Here is a 27,196-nt window from a genome sequence, read left to right as displayed (position 1 = left end):
ATGTGTTTCCCGTCATATTCCAGGATTTATACCCCAGAATTAATATACATGGTTGAATGAATCCGAAGTTTCTATGTGTTCCGCCAATAAAGATTTAGGGTTGAAAACGAATCCTTAAAATAACACAGAGGAAATGAGACAGTGTTATGGGCCGCAAATGGCAACAAATATACAGGGAAAACTATAAATACAAAGGTACAAATGATCTTCTTCCCCTCGCTGTGGTTTTATAGTTTATGGGGAATTATAGTTCTGAGTTTCACTGCGGGAAAGGCCCTGCGGTGAATCGCGGACACCCACCTTGCGGTTAATGAGTGAGTGTTCTCTATAAAGTAGCGTGCAGCCTGCCAGCTGAGTGAGTATAATATTGGTCACATTAACAATGGATATTCCCGTTCTGTTCAAAACTATTCAGGATGCAGAGTTCTCCGATTCTAAAAGTTATTGAACAGCGAGCGGCCGGCGTCTGCATTTAAATGGTGCAGCTTTGACTTGTGACTAAAGGGTTAATGGTAACTGGGTTTTGCCTTCTGGAGTTTGGTGCTCTTTCATTTAACCTTTTCAACTCCCGGTTCCTGGAGTCACCAAACTTTAGAAGCGTCTGCCCCGACCGACCAGGCGCGTTGTGCGAGCGCCCTGCCCGGTAGATGCAGCACAGGTTGGGTTGTCGGAGTGGAGGCTCGCACTGTGGCGCGCTGCCAGTGTAGCACTGTGGCGCTGCCAGTGTAGCACTGTGGCGCTGCCAGTGTAGCTGCCAGTGTAGCACTGTGGCGCTGCCAGTGTAGCTGCCAGTGTAGCACTGTGTCAATGCCAGTGTTGGGGACGGCTGGCACTGTATCGATGCCAGTGCAGCACTGTGGCGCTGCCAGTGTACTGTGTCGCTGCCAGTGTAGCACTGTGGCGCTGCCAGTGTTGGGCACGGCTGGCACAGTGTAGCTGCCAGTGTCGCTGCCAGTGTAGCACTGTGGCGATGTCAGTGTAGCACTGTGTCAATGCCAGTGTTGGGGACGGCTGGCACTGTGGCGCTGCCAGTGTAGCACTGTGTCAATGCCAGTGTAGCACTGTGTCGCTGCCAGTGTTGGGGACGGCTCGCACTGTATCGATGCCAGTGTAGCACTGTATCGATGCCAGTGTAGCACTGTGGCGATGCCAGTGTTGGGGACGGCTCGCACTGTATCGATGCCAGTGTAGCACTGTGTCGCTGCCAGTGTAGCACTGTGGCGATGCCAGTGTTGGGGACGGCTCGCACTGTGGCGCTGCCAGTGTAGCACTGTGTCGATGCCAGTGTTGGGGACGACTCGCACTGTATCGATGCCAGTGTAGCACTGTGGCGATGCCAGTGTATGAGGCCGTTGTGTGCAAAGATGACCTTCAACTCCCCCAATCCGCTCCCCCCGCTCCGAGTTGCCAGCATCGTCCGCAAACCAAATATCTTCTGGAATAAGACATGGGCAATGGACAAAGACCCCTCTCTCTCTCTCTCACACCCCCCTCTCTCCGGCTCGTCCCTTCTCACATTTGCTTTCTTGCTTCTAAATACGCGGCCAAATGCGCGTTGCACAATATCCGCGAAGGACAGGACAATCGCACTTAATTCCAGCGGCCCATAAATCACCCAACTGGCAAGTGGCGCAGATCCACCACGTCCTTCTATAAAGTCGCGGCTTCACTAAGACACGCACTGTGTCTAAATACATCACAATTCCTGGTGTACTAAACTGCACAAACCCACACCTACCTCCCGCAAACACCTGGTGCATGGGGGTCGCTCACAAGCAAAGTTAGAGAATTGGTGGCATTTCATATCGAGGGGGCATCAGTGCAACCGAGAGGCAGATAGAGAGAGGGGGGGGGGGGGGGGGGGAGGGGGGGGGGGAAGAAAGAGAGAGGGAGAGGGAGGGGAGAGAGGGGGAGAGAGACAGAGAGGGATAGAGAGAGAGAGGGAGGTGAGAGAGAGAGAGAGGGTGAGAGAGAGAGAGAGAGAGAGAGAGAGAGAGAGAGAGAGAGAGGGGGGAGACAGGCAGAGATAGGGAAAGAGAGAGAGATACAGAGATAGTCAAGAGAGGCAGATAGAGAGAGAGGGAGAGAGGGGGTCACCACGGGTACCACCCGCTATTACCATTCTAACATTTAATTCACTAGGAACATCTATATTGGCGCGTTTCTTAAATACAAATAAAGCGATTATAATCGATTAGCCTGGTGGGGGCCTTGCATAAAACGCGTTAGATTTAAAGTTAGATATAGCTCTTATGGTTAAGGGATATGGGGGGGGGGGGGAGCAGGAACGGGGTACTGATTTTAGATGATCAGCCATGACCATATTGAATGGCTCGAAGGGCCGAGTGGCCTCCTCCTGCTGTACCTATGTTATCTATGTGTCTATGTATCTGCAGCCCGCAGCTCCTGGCAGTTTGAATGAACAAACGAGGCCGGGTTTCAAGCCCATCTTTGCCGAAGTGGCGAACAGGTCGGGGCAGGTCTCACCCCACATAACTCATCACAAATCATTGCGTTTCAATCAATAAATAACAGCGCCGTTCCCCGCCCCGGGTCGACGCCGATAGCGGGCAGGCGGGCGGGCGGGACGTGGAGAACACATTTGCTAATTGTACTAACAGCGAAGGCGACCTGATCAGCGGTACAATGACATTAGGACCATTTGTAATCGCCTCGTATGTTTAGTGTAGTTTGGAAGAGCGGCTGTGTTTTATTGGGAAGTTTTCAGAGTCTCGGTGACAGCTCGCAACACATTGTCCAGATGGATCTGTAGACCTGGTGCTTCTTTATAGACATATATTTTTATATATATATATAATCCAGACACAATACCAAGACAAGACAAGATGTGATGCTTGTTTTTTTTTTGGGTGGGCAAAAACTGCTCGCCACACGAACACTTCCAGCGGCAACTCGGATGCGGGAATGAAACGCTTGCTTTCGCAATTATAACATAAAGACAATAATGTCATAATGTTCAACACTTACAGCCAGTTACTAGCATTGGCGGACACCAGCGCCAGGACGAGGAGAAGAAGCGAGCGCAAGGAGCAGAGCGGAGACATGCTGCCGATGACAATCCAGGCAAGAGGGTTTAAAGAACTGGTTCCGATTTCTCCCCCATACAAAAGTCACAAAGTGAAACTTCCTTAAAGACGTTTGTTTTCCAGCTTGTCCCGCTGACAGGCTGACAGAGATCCACTCACTTTCTGTCAAAGTTGTAACCAGGGATGCGGTGGATATTGTGCAGCTATTTACGCACGGAGAGAGTCTGTCCGAGTGCGGGTTTGACGTGTCTTGTCGCCGGTGGCAAGTTGCTGGAGCCCGTTGTGTGTGTGTGTGTGTGTAGCGGGGTTGCTGTGGATCTGCAGGCCGGTTCCAAGCGACGTGTGCTGGGGTGGGAGAGACGGCTGGAGCCCAGGCTGAGAGCAGCAGAATGCAGGGAGGCGAGGCGAGCGCCGCTCGGATCCCCGCTCCGGCACGGAGCCTCCCCCGGGGGCGGGGAGACAAGCATTCGGTTGGACCGGACACCGCGTCAATCAGCCTCTCGGGCCGCTTCCATTCGCCGCTGTGTGTGGTTTTTTAGATGAGTCACTGATAGACTAACAGGAGCAGCATCTGACAGTGAGCACACTGGCTCATCGGCTGCGAAAAGCACTGGCCAGCCGGCAGAGGGAGAGAGGACAAACACAATGATGACTAGAGTTCTCACCCTCTCTCTCCTCCCTTGCTTCAAGAATCACAACTTCATTCCGTCTGAAGAAGGGTCTCGACCTGAAATGTCGCCCATTCCTTCTCTCCACAGATGCTGCCTGTCCCGCGGAGTTACTCCAGCTTTGTGTGTGTGTGTGTGTGTGTGTGTCTGCGGTGTAAACCAGCATCTGCAGTCCTCTCCTCCTCCTCCACACTGGCCCATTCTGTCTGCGTCGCCTTTGCTCGCTTGCAGGCGATTTGCAAACGGACCCGGGCGCTGATGGCAGCCTGGGGGCACCGAGTGTGGACGCGCTACTTGTGATTCAAAGCCAAGCCCCAACCTGTCCACATTGATTCTAGAGCTCGGGTCATCAGTTAGGAATGAGCCGAGAGAGGTGCGACTGGAGTAACTCAGCGGGACAGGCAGCATCTCTGATGTTTCGGGTCATTAGTTCATGCATGCTAAGAACAGTATTAGGCCATTCGGCCCATCAAGTCTACTCCACCATTTAATCATGGCTGATCTATCTTTCCCTCCTAACCCCATTCACAGACCCTTCTTCCCTCTAGAAAGGCCCCAACCCCCAAACATCGCCTGTCCATTCCCTCCACAGAAGCTGCCCGACCCGCCGCGTTCCTCCAGCGCTTTGTGATTTGATCAAGATTCCAGCAGCTGCAGTTTCTCGTATCTCCAGCTGTGCAAAACATCTGTCGCCAAAACCTTGTTGCTCAATATAGGAGATGGGTCAGAGGGAAAGTTTCGCCGATGTGGTCCACATCTTCTTTGAAGACCTGCAGCAACTCACTGATTGCTGGTGACCCCTGCCCCCATGACCCCTGACCCCTGACCCCTGCCACCATGACCCCTGGCCCCATGACCTCTAGCTCCATGATCCCTGGCTCCATGACCCCTGGCCTCATGACCCCTGGCACCATGACCCCTGCCACCATGACCCCTGGCCCCATGACTCGTCCCCATGACCCCTGGCCCCATAACCTCCGGCCCCATGGCCCCTGGCCACCATGACCCCTGGCCCCATGACCCCTGGCCCCTGACCCCCTCCATGACCCCTGGCCCCATGACCCCTGGCTCCATGACCCCCGGCCTCATGACCCCTGGCACCATGACCCCTGGCACCATAACCCCTGCCACCATGACCCCTGGCCTCATGACCCCTGCCACCATGACCGCTGGCCCCATGACCCCTGGAAGTGAGCAAGGAGCGTCCAGGCAGAGAGCGGGAACATGCCGGCCCTATAGAAGCAGTGGGAGGTGTGCATCTCCTCACACATTGTGCATCCTCTGCCCCATCTGAGGAAACATTTGCTTCCTACTTCAGTCTTATTAGTCACCAGCGTTTTGGTGTCCATCTTCTTATTAGTCACCAGCGTTCTACTCCAGCTTTTGGTGTCCATCTTCTTATTAGTCACCTTAATTGAGTTTAGTTTAGTTTAATGTCATGTGTACCGAGGTACAGAGAAAAGCTTGTTGTTGCGTGCCATCCAGCCACCAGAACTGTCCACGGTGAAGATTATCACCAGAAGGAGTGTCCACAGTGTACAGATACAGGATGAAGTGAATAACGTTTAGTTCAAGGTAAAGTCAGTATAGTCTGATTAAAGATAGTCCGAGGGTCTCCCATGAGGTAGATGGGAGGTCAGGACCGCTCTCTAGTTGGTGAGAGGACGGTTCAGTTGCCTGATGACAGCCGAGATGAACCTGTCCCTGAATCTGGAGGCGTGTGTTCGTTTTCACACTTCTGTACCTCTTGTCCGATGGGTAAGGGGAGAGGAGGCAGTGACCGAGGTGAGACTGGTCCTTGATGATGCTGCTGGCTTCAGTGTCCACAAGAGTGAAGTAAGGCATTCATCATCCCAAGGGACCTCAGAAGAAGAGGAAATGTGTGTTTTCTGTAGAGTGCTCAGTTCCCCTCCCTTGGGATGTTGGGCAAAAATATATGACTTACAGAGCGTGGTGTCGTGTGTCAAATTCCCCTACGGTTCTGATCTATCTCTCCCTCCTAACCCCATTCTCCTGCCTTCTCCCCGTAACCCCTGACACCTCGTTTATCCCACTGATCACTCAAAGCAGGTCCATTGTTAAAGTATTTCCCCTTCAAACAGCTGCATAAAGTCTACTGTAGAGGTGAAGGGGAACATGGTGCATCCCAACAAAAACCTTCCGAGTGTTTCCTAACCAGATGAACCATGAGATCCACACTCTCCTGAAGTCCAGATCCCACGCATTTAGGTCTGGAGATGGAGAGGTCTACAAGAAGACCAGATACGACCTTGGTAAGGCCATTAAAAAGGCCAAAAGGGACTTCTGCTCCAAGCTGGAGGATGAGACGGATGTTCGGCAACTGTGGCGAGGCTTGAATGCAATCACCTCCTACAAGGTGAAATCAGGAGGCAGAAGATCTATCCTGGTCCCAGCACACCGATGATATTATAAAGAAAGCACATCAGCGCCTCTACTTCCTGAGAAGATTACGGAGAGTCGGTTTGTCAAAGAGGACTCTCTCGAACTTCTACAGGTGCACAGTAGAGAGCATGTTGACCGGTTGCATCGTGGCTTGGTTCGGCAACTTGAACGTCCAGGAGCGGAAAAGACTACAGAAAGTTGTGACCACTGCCCAGTCCATCATCAGCTCTGACCTCCCCACCATCGAGGGGATCTATCGCAGTCGCTGCCTCAAAAAGGCTGCCAACATCATCAAGGACCCACACCATCCTGGCCACACACTCATCTCTCCGCTACCATCGGGCAGAAGGTACAGGAGCCTGAAATCTGGTACATCCAGGTTCAGGAACAGCTTCTTCCCCACTGCCATTAGGCTATTAAACACAACATCAAACAGACTCTGAACTATAACAGCCTATTGCACTTTATCTGTTTATTTATGTGTATATATATGTATGGTCTATGTTATATAGACACACTGAACTGTTCAGTATTTGTGCTTACAATATTCTGTTGTGCTGCAGCAAGCAAGAATTTCATTGTCCTACCTGGGACACATGACAATACATGACACACACATGACACACACATAAATTCTCTTGACTTGACTTGACTTGAGAATGTGCCGGTGTCTGGGCACTTGCACTGGTTGCTGTCTATAAGCCAGGTGGGTGTGTGATCTGTGCACCAAGCAAGCGGTTAGTGCCTGCAGTGAACTGTTGTACAACAAGGCTGCCAATAGTGAAAAGGCCAGCAGTGGTGCAGTTTTATCAATCTGTTACCATGCAAAGCCTTTATTGCCGTCTCATTAATGCTCTCTGCACCATACACTGTAAAACAGATTAAACAAAACAGCTCCAACACTTGTGTAGGAAGGAACTGCAGATGCTGGTTTAAACCAAAGATAGACACAAAAAAACTGGAGTAACTCTGCGGGTCAGGCAGCATCTCTGGAGAAAAGGTAGTCTGAAGAAAGGTCTTGACCCAAAACGTCACCCATTCCTTTTTCTCCAGAGATGCTTCCCAACTCGCAGAGTTGCTCCAGCATTTTGTGTTTAAGCAATGCGATACGATATACGATACCATACCATACCATACCATACCATACCATACCATACCATACCATACCATACCATACCATACCATACCATACCATACCATACCATACCATACCATACCATACCATACCATACCATACCATACCATAGAAGTTTATTTATCCCTGGAGGGAAATTAATCTGCCAACAGTCATGAAACACAAGATACCTGGAACATGAAATGAAAGTGACGAGTGGAAAGGATTGGGGATGTGCATAGATGGGGGAGATTGGGGAATACTTGCCGGCTATTGAGGAAGCATGTGCTGCATGAAGTGTTCAGGTGCTTAACTCACACTGGGAAAACATTGGTTGTGTTAAGTTGAGTTAAGTCTCACACAAGAGACCAGGTCAGTTTACCAATGGGGCCGTGGAAATGATCACACATTGGATCTAACCCTGGCCAAATTACTTTGATGCACAGTATGCCAGTGAGAATTGTGCACGCATTAATCCACATTCTAGGCTAATCTTTTGAAATCACATTTTGCTTATTTCATGAGACAGTGGACAGTTAATTGCAGTCTATAGAATCTTTTCCGTCGTGCAAAATGAATCACAATCATTACATGGGGCAATGGTCACATGTATCCCATCGAGAACAATGGAGTATTTTTGTAAACACATTTATGACTTAACATCACACCTTTGCCTGGGGTTAGTCAGGATGTGAAGTATGGGAGAGAGAGGATGAGGATGGATCAATGTTTTGTGCAGTGGGTTACTGATGTCTTTAACAGGTTGGTCACAAACCATATGAAGCTGTCAATGTGATGGGCAGAATGGTCTCAGTCAGGACCGAGGCTCGCACAGCCCCAGGGGGGGGTAACACTGCTCCTGACAGTTAGTATCAGTAGGGGAGAGTGAAGGAAACACAAAGCCAGCTGATTCCCACAAACGGCTGTTCATGGAGGAAGGAAGTGCAGTCGGTATTTTGAATTGCAAAATGCTGGGGAAACTAAACAGGTCAAGCAGCATCTGTGGAGAGAACCTACTGAGTTCCTCCAGCAGTTTGTGTTTTGCTCAATATTCCAGCATCTGCAGTTCCTTGCACCTCCAGGTATTTTGAATTGCAAAATAAATTGCTTTTCATGCTATTTATATTCACCATTCATGATAATGTGGCGATATCATGTCAAGTTAAACTTTGTAAAAACATTTTAGCTAGTAAAGGAACCTCACTCAAAGCCTACAGAGACATTTCCGGAACTTTGTTCCAATTCAAGCCAGATATACTGTTGAATGAATACTCACTCTCCAATAACGCTCAACAATTCTGGGTGAAAAGTTTCTAATAATTTGCAATGTTCTCATGATGTGGAAGGTGCTGCATAAATGGAATCTTTTTTATCAATCATCTCCTTCAAGTAATTCCTCATTTGTCATCATTGAATGCTCCTTAACAATGGTTGGCATGCAACATGGAAATGCATTCAGCAGCTGATGATGTTCTGAAGTTGCTTTTGAGAAGTATTGATGGCATGAAAAAGGCCAGGTTTACCTGGATTACGTGCTCCAGGAAACCATTTATAGATTGTAATATGGAACAAAAAAGTATAGAAATTATCTAATAAGCATTTGAAAATATTGGAGTATAAAAAAGAACTTGCATCTTGCAGTGATTGCTTCATCAAGACAGCCAAGCTTGGTGGAATTCTTCAATGTGAATCAGATCACACAATCATTGTGGGATAGAACATGGCCATTCGACACCATACTACCCCTTTGCAGAGGAATCCAATCAGTCACATTCTCCTATTCTTTTCCACAATGGTCTTCATAAGTCCTAGGAGCAGAATTAGACCATTCAGCCCATCAAGTCTACTCTGCTATTCGGCCATGGCTGATCTATCTTTCTCTCTCAACTCTATTCTCCTGCCTTCAACCCAACACCTTTACTAATCAAGAACCTGTCAATCACCACTTTAAAAAATACTCAAAGACTTGGTCTCCATAGCCATCTGTGGCAATTAATCCCACAGATTCACCACCATTTGGGAACTTTATTTTCATCATCCTTACTGGCAGTGAGTTGAAGATCAAAAACATCTCTTCAGATCATTTCCAAATTACAATCTTCCTGGCCTCTAGACATCAGCTTAGTTTGAGTAGTTGTATTTCACATGTTTAGCTGTGGTCTGGTCCCAATGCCAACCTCGTGCCAACTACCAAACTTGAGTGGTTGGTTTCCCAATGGATTTTCCTTCCGATGTCCTACCCCTTGGCGGGTTGTAAGGGTTGGACTAACTGCATCCATCAGGGGCAGTGGCCCAGACAGTGGACAGTAAGCAACTCTCATCATCGTGATTCACTCTGGCCGTAAGGATTGGAATTCAGACATAGAAACATAGACAATAGGTGCAGGAGTAGGCCATTCGGCCCTTCGAGCCTGCACCGCCATTCAATATGATCATGGCTGATCATCCAACTCAGTATCCCATTCCTGCCTTCTCTCCATACCCCCTGATCCCCTTAGCCACAAGGGCCACATCTAACTCCCTCTTAAATATAGCCAATGAACTGGCCTCAACTACCCTCTGTGGCAGAGAGTTCCACAGATTCACCACTCTCTGTGTGAAAAAAGTTCTTCTCATCTCGGTTTTAAAGGATTTCCCCCTTATCCTTAAGCTGTGACCCCTTGTCCTGGACTTCCCCAACATCGGGAACAATCTTCCTGCATCTAGCCTGTCCAACCCCAATCCTTCTGACTCATAGATAGACAAGAAATGCTGGAGTAACTCAGCGGGACAGGCAGCATCTCTGGAGAGAAGGAATGGGTGACGTTTTGGGTCATGACCCTTCTTCAGACTGATGTCAGGGAAGTGGGCGGTGCATAGATAAGGAAGTGTAAGGTGTGAAAACAGGACAAAGGGAATGGAGATCAAAGATCATTGTTAGCTGGGAGAAGGTACCAACAAAACAAACAGAGATAAAATGCGGTCAGAGACAGTCTGACCGGTCAGAGAACTGGGAGGGGGGAGGGGATGGAGAGAGAGGGAAAGCAAGGGTTACTTGAAGTTAGAGATGTCAATGTTCATACCGCTGAGTACCCAACCTTCTGACTCATAGTACCAAACCAAAATCTGATTTTGAAAAACCTGTAGCTAGCCGAGAGTAAGTATTCTTCTGAGGTGTGGGATGAGAAACACGAGACTGGACACTGGAATCCAATGTGAAGATTATTCAAAGTGATATCGTGGTTTGCTACATGATAAATGAGCAATAACATGGCCTCAATATAAAACATCAAGGGTTTCACAGATTGTTATCAAATAAAATTGGGTATGATGTTATAACTAACAATGTTGTAACTATGATTAACAACAGAAAATGCTGGTAATGTTCGCCAGGGTAGCAGTATCAGCTAGCTCGTGTTTCAGACAGTTGATTTAAAAACCATCAGAAATGGAGAAAGTGAGTGATACTAGACTTTAATGCAAGATCAAAGGCAGAGGAGGAAATTAGGGAGGGAAGAGAGAATGAAGTGGGAGATAGGTGTATGATAAGATGGACAGCAGAGTGGTTAATGACACAAGGAGCGATGGATGGGCAGGGGAGGGAGGGAGGGGAAACATTGATGGCAGGAACGGGAAAAAAAAATCTTATAGAATGAAATGAAATGTGTTACCCAGTCATGTTATAACATAGAATGCTATTTTTGACCAGGGAGTATTTGAAATGAGCCTGTTCCATTTCCAGCACCAAATTCTTCACCTTTAATAAAATGACAAATATCATAGTCTATGTGTATATTGCAATGAGCCTCAAAACAATGTCCTTGAATTAAATCGACCAAACGGATCGTGGGTTTTAAAGTCAGCAGGTTGAATGAGTCGTGTGAAGGCGAGAGGTTGGGTGATGAGTGTGAAAGGACATTTGTCCTGAAATAGTTGAGACATTTAGCAAAAGTAGTGAAAATATCAATGGTTAGGAAGCTGTGTGGGAATTAAAAACTTCACACTGGTCAAATAAGGGAAAGGTTGTGAGCTAGTGAGACAGATATACTGGTGGCTGGGGTGAAACGCTCCTGCTGTTACAAGTTTCACTACTTTAACAGTACTTTCAGCCTGTTTATTTTCAATGAGTTAAGAACTACATTAAAATAGTGCAGACGGGAATTTAACACAAATGCATTAATCATTATACTAAAAATAAATAGCACACATGCGATTAAACTTGTGCTCAGATGTTTGATATTGGTTAATGGCAGTGTTGACATTGATCTGCTTTGGAATGAGGACATAGTTACTTAGAATATAATATTCCTGTTAGTGCCATGCTCAGACAGACCTCAGTGTTTTTTAAATCATGTTTTTGACAATTGTATCTCTATTTAACTCATTTGGTCAGAATTGAATTGACCAACACAAATGATGGAAAGTTATTCCAATACATTAAACTTTCTCCTTCAGAACTCCAGCATCGTTTGTGTCAGAGTTACACTACTGACAGTTTTATCTTTTATCTTGAGTACGATGAGTTTTAAATGTTTCCTTATTAAACCTCGTTGCGTTTACTTTATAATCATCCAAACTGCGTATGTGTAGAATACAGGATAGATATAAGGTGTGAAGAATCAACTTGTTGATGCAACTATTTACTGTGTGTGAAAACATTCCTTGTTTACTGGTTTAACTGGAATGCTAATATGCTGATCAGCATGTAATCATGCATTGACAATTCAAAATGAGATATTAATTGAGTTAAAAATAAATGATTGCCTATATTAATACACTCGGCAGATAATGTATTACAGAATATATTCACGAACGATTACATTGTATGTGTTATCCCTCATTGTAAATATCTTCAGCATTCTATTAATGAAACGCACAACAGACGATGTTACTGATTCAGTTTTAAATAAAGCCTGATCTTTGCGGAAGTGATACCTCTACATATTTAATGCCCAGATTTACCTTGTTCTTGCCTCAAGGTATAAGTCAAGATGATTGCTGACCTTGTGGTTCGCTGTAAGACATGACTTATTTCTCGGAGAAACCAGTCAACTTTTACCAGAAACCACTTTCCAAATTTAATTTGTCTTAATCGTTTGTGCTGTCCTCTCCCAGCGCCTAATCTGAGGAAGTGCAGGGCTCTTGTTATCACTTTATTAAAAGCTAGCTTGGCACCCAAATTAATCAAGTCTACAGAAATGGAATAGCCACTGATTCACCACCGAGCTCTGGGCCATTTGCCAAACACATTGTGTTGAAGTAAAACAAAGAAAGTCTCAATTTTCAATCATTAAATTAAAAATCTCTTACAAAATCTGTGATTGCAAGGACTGTTTTGTAGAGATGTCCAATTACATATTAGGTACTTGTAGGGGAGGATCTGTTCATGTTATGTTATGGCGGTGCAGGCTCGAAGGGCCGAATGGCCTACTCCTGCACCTAATTTCTATGTTTCTATGATATTAGCATCTGTACTTCTGAACGTTTGAGGTTGTGGATATTCCAGTGCATTGGCATGAATATAGTCCTATAGTCATGTTAGGAGACCTGCTTGTTGCAACTCCAGACTGGTGCTGCTTTATGAATAGCGGCATAAGTATCTGAGTCACTCCATACATGTACAAGCTCACATTGGCTGGCTTCATGCAGAACAGTGCATGAGAAAGAGCAGCCTTCAACATCTCTCTCCCTCCTCGCTAAATGCTGAGAACCTGTCCAGGTTCCTGTTGTGGACTACTTGTGGATTGCAATATGGATATATAGATTTGTTAAACACGGTGTCAAATGTTGCTTCTGATGACACTGCAAATTAACTTCTGTGTCACTGTTTTCGTTCAAGTAGCATAGGAGACATTTGACCACACAGAGGAAATGGCAGGCAAGAAAACTAGCTACAATTTATATGTTTTTGTTGGACTTAGCAGTTTAATGTGCTAGCACCCTCATTTATTGTCTCGGCTCAGACATAAAGAATATTTCTTCAACAACAGACTGAAGATCATTTGATACTCCTGAAACCACATGTAGGTAGGATTAACACATTCTGGGGAGAGGAGGCAGAAGGGACAGGCATAGTCATTGTATCTAAGTAGATTATATAAGAACACGATCATAGAATCATTGTGGGAGTGAAGGAGACCTGTTGATTCATCAAGTGCCCTGGATTAGAGGGTATTAACTACAAGCAGAGGTTGGACAAGCCTGGACTGTTTTCGCTGGAACAACGGAGGTTGAGGGGAGACCTGAGAGAGGTTTATAAAATCATGAGAGGCAAAGATAGGGTAGACAATCTGAACCTTGTTCCCTGGGTGGAAACATCAAAGAATAGAGGATATAGCGTGAAGGTGAGAAAGTTTAAAGGGGATGTGGGGGGCTATTTTTTTTGTTACACAGAGAGCAGTGAGTGCCAGGAACGTGCTGCCAATGTGGTGGTGAAGGCAGGTACAACAGTGGCTTTTCAGAGGCTTTTTACTGTGCATGAATAAGCAGGAATGGAGGGATATGGATCACATGCAGAGGAAAGTTTAACCTGGTATCATGTTTGGCACAGATGTTGTGGGCTGAAGGGCATGATCTATGTTCCATATTTAAAAGCTTCACTATTTAATAAGATTATTGTTGATCTGGTCAACTTTAATGTTCTACCTTTTTCTCATACCCCTTAATTCTCATATTATCCCAAAATGTGTCTGTTTCAGTTTAGTTTAGAAAGAGAGTGAGGAAAGAGGCCCTTTGGCCCATCGAGTCCATACTGCCCAATGTCCACCCTTTACATTAGTGTTATCCTACACACTAGGAACAATTTACAGAAGTGAATTAACATCGAAAGCTGCACAAATGTGGACGGCAACGAGAGGTCAGAGGGTGATAAACAGTCATGGTGGATGCAGGACCACTGGAAGTGAACTTTAGGTATTGGATGATAGTTAATTTCTGTCAAAACATTTTATTCAAAGAGTATGTGCTTCATTAGTAAGAACATTAGTCACTGCCGGTCCCTAACTTCAGCTGAGAAGGTGCTGGTAAGCCCCACATGAGTTGGTGCAGTTCTGTAACCAGGAGGTCCAGTTTAGATGTTCCTTCAACTCACTAAAGGAACCTGTGGCTTAGTCCTTCTTGTAACCTGATCCAGAGAGTTCCCACTGGTGGATCAGTTTAGAGTAGATGAATTATTGTGAATTTGATGCCAATTAAGCTGCTCACGTTTCCTGGATTACCACAGGAATCTATTTGTTAACAATATATTTTTGACATTGTTAAAATATTACTGCGTTTAATACTCTTTTTAAAAAAAAAAAAAAACAGTGAAATATGAAAATTGTTAGTGGAAAGTTTCATCCACAAGGTGAAAGGTAGACAACTAGATTCAGTCGGACAACTGAAACTCGCTGTAAGTTATACACCAGTTGGTCAGTATTGCAACATTTCAACAATTATTAATTAGAAGTTATTCATCCTAGTTCGCCCCTATTCCTGGTACCAGAAACTTCATTCCATTGTAAACTCTGGTGACAAGACAAAACAACTTGCTGAATTCATGTTGGAGCTTGATGGATTTTCATTTGAAGGGATATAACTCCAAGTGTCGGTTAGATCAATTCACATATAAATCCAGATTGTTTCATAATCGGATGCCCATGGGAAAAGGATTCTGACTTGTGGGTCAGTTTTAACTTGCATTACATTTATTAACTTACATTTATATTGCTTCTCCTTGGTTGGGCGTAAGGTTAGTTGGGTTAGGTCGTCATGGTGCCAAATCCTCATCTGTAAAAGGGGATATCGGTGTTTTTCTGGGAATGAAATGCACATTCGAATGACATTGCAATATTTTTGTGTAGGAAGGAACTGCAGATGCTGTTCTAAACCGAAGATAGACACAAAAAGCTGGAGTAACTCAGCGAGACAGGCAGCATTTCTAGAGAAAAGGAATGGGTGACGTTTTGTGTCTGAAGAAGGGTCTCGACCCGAAACATCACCCATTTCTTCTTCCAGAGATGCTGCTGCCTGTCCCGCTGAGTTACTCTAGCTTTTTCTGTCGGTTGCAATGTTTTTCCCGTGCTCAGCTTGCCCTTGCTGCTGGGTGCTGGGTGCGTGCTGGGTGTTGGGTGGGTGTTGGGTGGGTGTTGGGTGCTGGGTGCTGGGTGCTGGGTTGGTTGGGTGTTGGGTGCTGGGTCTGTTACCGTGGGGACACTTACTGTTGCAATTTAGGGGACATTTGTAACATGGGTCAATTGGCAGTCCACAGCAAGCAGGTATTGTCCGGAGAGTTGACCAATTCACATTGTTTCGACCACAACAATGTGATGATACAGTTATATAGTGTTTCAAAGTCTGCTAAGGACCTGATCCTGTTCAGTACTCAGCGTCAGCAACTTACCTGGACCTCCCCGATGAACAATGCATTCATTGAGTTGTTGCAAGAAGACCGGTCAATACTCTCTTGTGTCTCGACGGCTCGCTCCGTGGAGGTCAAGGTGACTTTCATTTTCAACCTCCTCACTGCAGGATCTGTAAAAGCAGCTGCAACAGATTTCTGTCATATCTCCCACTTTGCTGCTCGTTGCTGCATCAGCCAGGGATGAGTTGTGCGGCTTTGATCTCAATGACAATCAGGTGGCCTTGTGTGCATAGGGATTTGCAGGCATTAATGGCTTCATGCAACAACCAGTCAGGTTTCAAACTGTTCAACTGCTCATATACCCTTGATCTGTAAAAAAAAAATGACATATTTATAAAGTAGAATCATTTTTGGAATATTAACATATCAAAAAGGAAATGTTGGGACAAAAGGTGACTGAAATTGTGCAGGAATGTTGCCCGGATGGAGTAATCCTGGCAGGAGCCTCCATGAAACAATTCATTGCTGTAGATTCTTTCTCTAATGCATTCTCTATAGGTTTACATCCCAGGAATATATCCTTGAACACAATGTCAAAGTTACAGCTGCAGTCCCTTTAACATCTCCTTGTATTCTCACTCTATCACTGCAGGTAATAAAGGCAACATTAATATCGACAGCATTAGCTTGCAAGCTACAACCAGGAAGCAGAGGTGGTTATTTATATTGTGTACAGTATTTATACACTAAGGCGTCTTGAAACCTGAATGATCATCTGTTGGTTACATACAGACTCTTCTAAAGTGCCTGCGGGCTTTACAGTCCAATAAAGAGCGTACTGTTGCTGTTGTTGTGACAAGCCTTTCTTCCTTTTTTAATTCCAGTGATTACCAGGAGGTTTTCTAAACCCCCCAAATGATTTTTAATATAGTATGTGTATATATATACACACACACACACACTGAACTTTGTATCTCATTTGTTATATTGTTTACAGAGTACTATGTCTACATATTCTGTTGTGCTGCTGCAAGTAAGAATTTTATTGTTCTATCTGAGACACAGGACAATAAAACACTCTGGACTCTTATTTTAAATGCTAGTTTATTCATGTGTAATGTTGATATTCCTTATCTACTAGAATGAAGTATTTGACAAGGTGCTTCTAAAGATCTAATTTTACAAACTGGAACATTGCAAGTGAAAGATGTGAGTGTGCAACAGTGTACAATGTGTACAGAAACTGTAACCAGTTAAATAGTCCATGCAGGTAATGACAAGAATCCTTCAACACTTTATCTCTTGCATTAAGGAGCAGAACATAGCTTCCAAGACAAGCTCAATATTAAACAAAACTGGCATGCAGCATGCTGGAGCAATAACATCTGTGGAATGTTGGACAGAGAAAACTCAGCAGGTTTATTGCGAAGAATGTTGGACACATAGAAGCTTTTACCTGAACTGTACAGTCTGTCCAATGGATAAATTATTGTAGGACTCTCAATCAAAGCTTCGTAGCTCAAAGACTGAAGGTGGGCAAGCTGCAATTACTAGAAATTTAAAGTAGAAACAGAAATATTTGGAAAGGCATCTGAAGGGGATGGTGAGATGAATGTTAGACTGTCATTCTCACGCAGACATTGATCAATGGTCTGTGAAGAAACTGCTCATGTCCTGTCCTGTACTAGGGTTTGTGCATTCATTCACTGTAACCTCCAATATTGCTTGGATCCCCATGAGACAGTTCTGCTGTATTTTAGCAGGATCATTCCCTAAAAACCCCCAACCTCTATGGATCACAAGAAGGAATTCTTGATTAGGTTATGGGGAGAAGACAGGAAAATTGGATTCGAAGGCAGAGATCAGCCACGCTTGAATGGCGGTGTGGACTCGATGGGCCGAATGGCCTAATTCTACTCCAGTTACGTGAATGTGACTGTAGCAGTTCAAGGCATCTTCTTGTGGATAATTAGGATGGGCTATAAATGCCGGCTTAGTTTAGTTTAGAGATACAGCGAGTAAACAGGCCCTTCGGCCCACCGAGTCCGTGCCGACCAGCGATCCCTGCATACTGAGGCTGTCCTACACACATTAGGGAGAATTTACATTTATATCAAGCCAATTAACCTACAAACCTGTACCTGTTTGGAGTGTGGGGAGGAAACCGGAGCACCCGGAGAAAACCCACGCAGGTCACGGAGAGATCGTGCAAACTCCGTAAAGGACATTTTGTGTCTAGCATCAGCCCCATCCCCCGTACGTTGACCCTGGATATTTCCACCACATGAACAGGGACAGGGCCAGCTTCAGCGGCAGTTTCTTCCCAGCTGTTATCAGGCAATGAATCATCCTACCACAACTAGAGATCAGTCCTGAACTCCTGCCTACCCCCATTGGAGACTCTCGAGCTATCTTTGATCAGACTTTATTGGTTTTACCTTGCATTAAATGTTATTCCCTTACACACTGTAAATGACTCAATTGTAATCATGTGTTGTCTTTCCGCTGACTGGTTAACACGCAACAAAAGCTTTTCACTGTACCTCGGTACATGTGACAATAAACTACACTGAACTGAACTGAATTTACAAGCATTTTCTTTCATGCTTTCCTCCTTCAGCAAGCTTGCTGTGATATATTGAACCATGTTGGTGCCACTACACATCTGCATTTAATGCTGGATACTGTGTGGGTATGGAATAGATTCATCAGTGTGATTCAGCCATGAACTCCAATGATGGCTGAAGACTCTCTAAGTCAAGTCAAGAGAGTTATATTGTCATGTGTCCCAGATAGGCATAGCATATATAGACATATATATATATAGCATAGACCATATATATATACACATAAATAAACAGATAAAGTGCAATAGGCTGTTACAGTTCAGAGTCTGTTTGTTGGCGAGGTTAATAGCCTGATGGCTGTGGGGAAGAAGCTGTTCCTGAACCTGGATGTACCAGATTTCAGGCTCCTGTACCTTCTACCTGATGGCAGCAGAGAGATGATTGATGAGAGAGAGCGGGGGTTGGTGCAGCGGCCTCTGCAGTCCGTCCGTCTTTATTTTATTTTATTGTCCTGTTGAGTGTATAGTTTGTGGTGGGTTTTTGACTGTGTATGTGTGGGGGGCGGGGGGTGGGTGGGGGAAACTTTTAGATCTCGCCCCTGCACGGGGACCCGACCTTTTCCCTGTCGGGTCTCCGTTGCCGTTGGGGCCTAGCACCGTAGAGCGGCCTCCAACCGGAACGACAGCTCAAGTCACGGAGCATGCGGAGCTGCGGACCTACCATCGTGGAGCTGGCTGGCTTCCGAACGTGGAGAGCTGCAGTGGCGCGCTGCTGCGACCCGACTCCGGTGGATGGTGACACCGGGAGCTCGCGGGTCCCCGGTGGGAGACCGCTTCACGGGGCACCAGCAACGGCGACTTCTCCCGCTCGAATTGCGGGGTTGAGAGTAACCTGGAGCGGGGCCTTACATCGCCCGGCGCGGCTTTAAATGGCCGTGGGACTTGCTAGCGCCCACCGGGGGCTTTGACTTTGACTTCGGGAGAGGAATGGAGAGCAGGGGAGAGGCAAGACTTTGCCTTCCATCACAGTGCGGAGGAGATTCACTGTGATGGATGTTTGTGTGAATTGTGTTGGTGTGTGTCTTGGTTCTTTTCTTGTATGACTGCAGAAACCAAATTTTGTTTGAACTTCATGTGAGGTTCGTATGACAAATAAACAGTGTTGTATTGTATGAGTGTGTTTCCAGGATGGATTTGTGTTGGATTCGTGTTGTTCTTGTGAGTAAGGGTGTGGCCTTATAATTTAACAGATACTTCTGAACATTATTGAGATAGTTTAAGCAAACATATCCCCTCCAAAATAGACGCAAACATCAAAGTTGTGAAAGTGTTGGTTTAGATTCTGATATCACCTTAACATCGTTCTCCATTTACAATCAATAAAAAAACTGTAATTTGTATAAAATAACTGTAACTATATAAAAATCTGTACTCAAATAGTGGAAACATAAATGTTGTTCAAATCTATTAACATGTGTTACTAATATTACACAGCATGGTTCGACCACATTGGACTTAAAACTGGTGGAAACTGTTTGAGGGGGAGAGGGATCAGACATTCTTTAGCTTTCATTGGATTGGAATAGGGATTTCATGACATGCCGTTCACAGAGAATGCCTCTGGGGACTTCATTTGTCCTTTAAAGTGAAGAGCAGAAGATGTCATGTTGGTGGCTGTACTGATCCTAGTAATCTCTGTCTAGTGTGGACTACACTTTCATCATTGTGATGTAAGTGTAATGTCCAAACGTGTGCAATTACACTCCAATCATACGTTAGAAATGAATCAATTGTTCTGCGTCCAGCCATAATTATTGGCTAAAAATACTCAAATAAATAAAACACTGCAGTCCTTCTATAATAAGATGGCTATTTAGTTGTTTATATGAACATAAATTGGTTGGCATGGTGATGCAACGGTAGAGTTGCTGCCTTACGGCACTCACAGCGCCAGAGACCCAGGTTCGATCCCGACTACGGGTGCTGTCTGTACGGAGTTTGTACGTTCTACCCGTGACCGCGTGGGTTTTCTCCGAGAACTTTGGCTTCCTCCCTCTGGTTTGTAGGTTAATTTGCTTGGTGTAAATGAAAATTGTTACTAGTCTGGGTAGGACTGTGTTAATGTGCGGGGATCGCTGGTCGGCACTGACTCCGTGGGCAGAAGGGCCTGTTTCCGAGCTGTATCTCTAAACTAAAAAAAAGAAATTAGGAGTTGGGGTCGGCTACCCAGCCCCTTAATCAGATTGTAGGGGATTTGATATTATCTTTAATTCTACCCCAGAGTAATCTTTCACCTTTTGTTTATCATACTCCATCTTAAACACCTCTAGAAACTGCTCCTTCACTTGTGCTTGAGGACCTCTAACCCTGTGAGGGAAAGAAATAACTCCTCATTCCTGTATTGAAACTGTGAGTCTTAATGAATGATTCTCCCACTAAAGGACTTTTTCTCTCTACATTCACCCTGTTAAAAGTCCCCAGGATAAAAATGCTGGAACTCACATCATTGAAAAGCAAGTTTGATAACCAGGCCATTAAACCTGCTGTAAGTACAAATTTACTGCCATATTTTTCATATTAATATGGGCGGCACGGTGGTGCAGCGGGTAGAGCTGCTGCCTCACAGCGCTAGAGACTCAGGATTGATCCTGACTACAGGTGCTGTCTACATGGAGTTTGTACATTCTCCCTGTGACCACGTGGGTTTTCTCTGGGTGCTCTGGTTTCCTCCCACACTCTAAAGACATGCGAGTTTGTAGGTTAATTAGCTTTGATAAAAATTGTGTATTGTCCCTAGTGTGTAGGATTGTGTTTGTGTATGGGGTGATTGCTAGTCCGTGTGTGGACTCGATGGGCTGAAGGGCCTGTTTCTACACTGCATCTCTAAAGTCTAAGGTGTTAATTTGACCGCACAAGAATTCTAATTCAGGCACATGAAGTGGAATAAGTTATTCATAATGAGTTAATTTACCCATCAAACACAGACAAAATAACGAGCAGAGGAATTAGTTGACAGAAATGCTGAAGAATTGCTCCACCTGTTCCATATCACTGTGACAGGTGCACCGGTGTGTGGTAGGACACCACTAATCACTCACCTACAAGAGAACACAAGCTCCACCATATGTTGTGCGTTTCCTTAACTTGCATTTGGTCATGAACTTCAGAAGAGTTGCAAGACCAACTAATTCAGCAAATGGCAAAGACTGGTCAAGGGACTTGCTGAGTGAAACAGCCAGTGCGAATTTCCCCATGAAGTGGACAGTCATTCCCAGCAATGATCAATGCAGTATTGGCATGTGGGCACCTTAATGCCACAGAGTGGTTGGGCTATTTCTTGAGATACTCTCTGCAGTGGGGCAGAGCAGACAAGGAACGCGCATTTCTCAAAGTGAGAGACTTTTTGTGTTATTTTACACAGCTTTTGGGCTTTTATCTGTTTCAATTGAAAGAGTGGCTAGGGTGATAAATGGCAGGTTATACACTTGACAAAGGAGCATGTTTCTTAGTTTAAACCTCCTCTGATGTATGGTCGTACACACAAAGCCACATTCAGTCTAAAATTCTGGGCCATGGCAACTTAGACTAATAAATAAATCTTGCAACAATGGTGTTCCTGATGGATCCTGATCCCGTAACTAGCTCTTTTATTTATTGATGGTGGAACGAGCAACTCTGTAAAGCTGCAGTAAACGCTGAGTCTGTGAGACATCAACTTGTACATTTTCGCATCAACTATCAGGGTATCATATCCCAAAAGGCTAAGTAATGCATTGACCTCTCTCTGCTTCTCTCCTCCCTGGCTCTCTACTTAAAACGGAAATTGCCTAATTTCTTTCCTAATTGCCTCGTGGCTTTTTGTGCCGCTTGGTGTGAATTTACACGATTATTCTCCTGTCAAACACTTGGGACATTTAACAAGGTCAAAAGTGATAAGAAAATGAAGATTGTCGCTGAACTTGTGTGTGAGGAAGGTGAGCGGTGTCACTGGCAACATCGTACCAAAGTCCTAGGTTTACAACGAGCTTAGACTGCAGCTGACAGTACATTGTAAGGACCAATTATAAAAGGCATTTCTTAGGCAGCATAAAATCAGTCATGTTAATTGCCACAGGCGGCTGTGGAGCCCAAGTCAATGGATATTTTTAAGGCAGAGATTGATAGATTCTTGATTACTACGGGTGTCAGGGGTTATGGGGAGAAGGCAGGAGAATGGGGTTGAGAGGGGAAGATAGATCAGCCACGATTGAATGGTGGAGTAGACCTGATGGACCGAGTGGCATCATTCTGCTCCTGTCACTTATGAAGTTTATACAAAGAAGATGAAACCAGCGTCGAAGGGTCTTAGTGTGAAGTTGGGGCATGTTGTTGGTTTGGAGTAGTTGGATTTCTATTCCAATACTAACCTGCTTAAAGAAAAAGCTCAGCCAGGAATGCCTCTTTTTCCCTGACAGGAAAATGTTCCTCAGCTCCATCACACCGCACCTTGCTGAGAACAAGATTCCTGTGAAGAGGTCATTTTAAATGCATGCGCTGGGCTGGCATATTAATAGCAATGGAATCACAATATTAGCAATTGCACTCGCTCCAGCACCAAATGAAGTCACTGATTCCTTTAAATACTGAGCAGGAAACCCTTACACAGCACAGCACATGTGGTTAGGGAATTGCAAAGTTTATTTTCTTTTATTAGATTTTTTCCATTGCTTGGTTGCTGTCCAGAAATTACTGTACAAATATTGATTTCTGTTAAGGTGAAAATGAGGTGAAACTGGCCCTGTGTCGTTTCAGCTGGAGGAGAAGACTGCGTTTTCTTGCCGTTGTGTTTTACTGTATCGGTTTTTCCAGCACGCTTCCCCGTGTTGGAATATTGCTCCACTGCTACTGGTAAACCTGTGCTACACTACCCCAAGTGACCACTCTGCTTGTGTGATCCTGGCCTCTATGAATGTTAACAAGTCATTCCATCAGTGTGGCTTTTGGATCGGAATCCTCCTCTTGCTCTTACACACTCATTTCCAACGTTGGTGTTGGTTAGTTGGCCGTGGGGATTGGAGGTAGTCGTGGGATGTGTTGGAGGTCGTGACCTAACAATAGCAACGGGATTCTCGCAATCTTCCATGCCTTAATGTCGGCCTATTGCAATCTCCCCGTCCACTGGTGCATTTGTACACACATTACCAGCCTTGTTGTCATTTCCTCTTTTCTCTCCTCATTGCTTTGGTTTCCCAGGTCAGTACATTACAGGAAAGCAGACCTAATCTTTCCAAAAGCATGAATGCTACCACAAAATGAATATGTTTCTCCCCAGACACAGCCACCATTATGGGTCGTGTAATAATCTGCATTCGGTGAGCGACTGTCACTCTTCTACTGATGTCCTGAATGGACCTGTCCTGTCCAGCAGGGGTGTCCATCACGTCACAACCACGGAGAGGACAATAAAACGTTGCACATGGATGTATTGCCATGAAATGACATCATGGGGGATTTGAGTTGCGACCCTTAACTTGTTCCCATTAAATTCATCACCACAATATTATTGTCGATTACTGGCACCGACCCATGTCAAATAAACAGCAGCCCACCACAGTATGTTACTGCAGAAATGTTAAGCATTTATCCAATGCTTCATGGCAAGGTTGTATCTTACAATGTAACTAGATCTTAGTATCAAGATCTAGTTACACGTCTCGTCAGAGAAGACGTTGCATTTGCTCACCATGAAGACTGTTTCTCAGGGTTCCTAAATCAAAAGAAGAATAGACATTGTAGTCACACAGGTAGATCCCATCCATCATCACTCTTTGGTGTTACTGGGACACAAGGAACATTCGTTTTAGAGTCACACTGTTTAATTTTTATATATCGACATGATTGTTCCCCAGGTGATCATTGTATCTGAAAGATGGCTATGTAGCACACTCTCGCTGCTTTTGCTGGGTTTGAATGATGTGCACATGTTTAAAGCAGGCTGGACCCTACCATCTACTGACCCCAAACACAGTGCTTGCAACAAGCCATGGTGAACTAAAACAGAAATTGCTGTAAACACTCAGGCAATGTATATGGAGAGAGAAACAGAGTTAACAATTCTCCTATGTGAGATGGGTCTGAAGAAGGGTCTCGACCCGAAACGTCACCTATTCCTTTTCTCCAGCGATGCTGCCTGGCCCGCTGAGTTACTCCAGCACTCTGTGGCTGCTTCAACTCCCAATAATGGTTTTTGATTCATGGATGTAGATTGAAGGTTTGACTGAGGTGTGTTGTCATTAGTTATAATCTACGTATCAGGGAGGATGTCATCCACAGTCCTGTTGTCCAAGGAAAGTCAGAACAACTCTGCTATGGAAGGACAGGTGGTGGCATCGAATTTGAAGGGACGTTCTGCCCAAGAGCAGTTAATTATGTCTGAGACTCAGTTAAATAGTGTACTCATAAAATACATTTAAAAGGCCATTAACTTCACAGTAAAAGTATTGGCTCTTGTCATTGCAAATTGATTTTAAATTAGGGAAAATTAAGTGTGTTACTGGAACAGAACATGCCAATGGAAGTGGTCTGAAACTGATCTACTTTCTCCACAGTCCCCTAACACAATTGAGCAAACGATAGACACAAATTGCTGGAGTAACCCAGCGGGCAGGCAGCATCTCTGGAGAAAAGGAATAGGTGATGTTTCGGGTTGAGACCCTTCTTCATTCTGAGTCCTTTGAGTTGTTTGAGTCCCCAAGTTCTTTGAGTCTGAAGAAGTGTCTCAATCTGAAACGTCACCCATTTCTTCTCTCCAGAGATGCTGTCTGATCCGCTGAGCTACTGCTGCTTTTTGTGTCTATCTTCAGTTGAAGCCAGCATCTGCAGTTCCTCCCAACACAGAGTAGAGCAAATATGGCTTATGTTGGTGTGACTTTTTGTTATAGCAGTTAAAGTTTAAAACAACAGTTAATGGGCAAACAGCTAATAATTGGAAATCTTATGTTTTGTGAGAAACACAATGTTTAGGTGGAAATGGTTGGCACGTTGTTATATAAAGTCCCAATTAAAAGAACCTTTTTATTTGTTTCTCTTTTTTCTTTTTAATTTGTGTATTTTCATCTCTCATTCAATGGTGAAGATAGACACAAAATGCCGGAGTAACTCAGCGGGTCAGGCAGCATCTCTGGAGAGAAGGAATGGGTGACGTTTCGGGTCCTTCATCAAACTTCTTATTCTATATTTGCAGATGTCACGAGATTGTTCCTCATCTCTGTTGGGTCACGTTCCTTCCATCTATTTTCACTCTTTTCTTTTATCATTTAAGGGGGAAATCCTTTCAAACCGAGATGAGAAGAACTTTTTTCACACAGAGAGTGGTGAATCTCTGGAACTCTCTGCCACAGAGGGTAGTTGAGGCCAGTTCATTGGCTATATTTAAGAGGGAGTTAGATGTGGCCCTTGTGGCTAAGGGGATCAGGGGGTATGGAGAGAAGGCAGGTACGGGATACTGAGTTGGATGATCAGCCATGATCATATTGAATGGTGGTGCAGGCTCGAAGGGCCTAATGGCCTCTACTCCTGCACCTAATTTCTATGTTTCTATGTTTCACTAACATTATCTCTCCTTCCTTTCCTATCCATCATTGTGTTCCTTCTAGTTTGTTCTCTATTTTCTCTCCTTTCTGATTGTCCCCAGAACTTGCACTGACATTTCCACAATGTGACCTGAAGGTGCTAGTGCCCCTAGTGAATCATTCCTGGTATTCTGTCTCCCACCCCCTGCCTGCACCAGTTATTCACTAACTCAAAATGCTGCTCACTCTATAATTTGACTCCCAATTCTGACCTTGAGTTGCCCTCTCAGCTGATCTCTTACACACGTGGACTGAGTGTCACAGTCTGCCCTCTCCTCATTCTCATCCACTTCACCTCCCAGTACTTTTCCACCAGTCCCTCCTTCTCCTCACCTGCCTGCCTGCCACTCCCCTCTCATCAGCCCAACTCTCCTCACCTGTTGCACTCAGTTGCCTCTGATCACCTATTAACCTGGTATATAGACTCTCCTCACCATTCACACAGTGCCAGATTGTTCTCAGCGTTCATGCAAGACTCTCCAGCGATTTCCCGACTGCCAACACGGATTCGAACCTGCCTGCCCCTGGCCATTCCGTCCGTCCTGTCGTCTTCCCGGATATCACCCCAGCCTACGTCCCATACCTCCTGGTTTCTGTCTGCCTTTCTCCTGGGCTGTTTGGTGTATCCCTGCAACGGCTCCTCGATTTCCTGCCTGTCTTCGACTCTCCTTTCGTCTGATCCTCGCTGGTTTGTTTGCATCGTGTGTCGGATCTCCTGGTTACCGGACCTTCCGCTACCCGACTACGTCTCCTGCCTGCCCCTCTTTGGAACCCTCGCTCAACCCTGAGCCTCTGTGTGAGTACGGTGTACCCATTCCTGTGTTACTACTCTGTGTCGTAATAAAGTTCATTACCAATTACACCTGCCTGATTCTGTGCTGCTATTGGGTCCAAACTATACCCGTTACACTGAGATGATTTATATTGACCTTTGCTTTAGTTTGTGTGTTGTGGAGAGTGTGTCAAACCATGAATATCTAAACTCCAGCAACTGTGGTGCGGTCCAAAGCCGAGCTCACTGCTGTTATTCTGATATGTTTAACAGTGCCAGAAACTGCATATAACTTTATGTGCTTTTATTTTAACAGTTCTTGGACCATTCTCCATCTCTCCCAAAGATGCTGACCCAAGCTCAAAGACGTGTTTTGTTGCATTCCTGCATGTCGCAGAGCTGCCTGTGAATGGACAGTCATTTAGGCAGCAAATGCAGCTGTGACGGGCAAATGCAATGATGCAGGACAGATACAGAGTGCTGGAGTAACTCAGTGGGTCAGGCAGCATCTGTGGAGAACATGGATAGGTGACGTTTCACAGAGTGCTGGAGTAACTCAGTGGGTCAGGCAGCATCTGTGGTGAACATGGATAGGTGACGTTTCACAGAGTGCTGGAGTAACTCAGTGGGTCAGGCAGCATCTGTGGAGAACATGGAGTAGGTGACGTTTCACAGAGTGCTGGAGTAACTCAGCGG

General features: G+C 45.1%; 1 protein-coding gene across 1 annotated transcript in view; it reads right to left on the bottom strand.

The window, feature by feature from the left end:
• The window catches only part of wnt4 (wingless-type MMTV integration site family, member 4), a 40,696-nt gene extending 36,830 nt beyond the window's left edge, over positions 1-3,866 (bottom strand). The window contains exon 1 of the mRNA XM_055659050.1: positions 2,989-3,866. Within this exon, the coding sequence (XP_055515025.1) occupies positions 2,989-3,065 (77 nt within the window). The 5' untranslated portion in view covers positions 3,066-3,866. The remainder of the gene's footprint in view (positions 1-2,988) is intronic.
• Between the last annotated feature and the right edge of the window lie 23,330 nt (positions 3,867-27,196).

The sequence above is a fragment of the Leucoraja erinacea genome, chromosome 30 (assembly GCF_028641065.1).
Source record: "Leucoraja erinacea ecotype New England chromosome 30, Leri_hhj_1, whole genome shotgun sequence".
Lineage (NCBI taxonomy): Eukaryota > Metazoa > Chordata > Chondrichthyes > Rajiformes > Rajidae > Leucoraja > Leucoraja erinaceus.
This window is presented reverse-complemented; position numbering and strand designations above follow the sequence as displayed.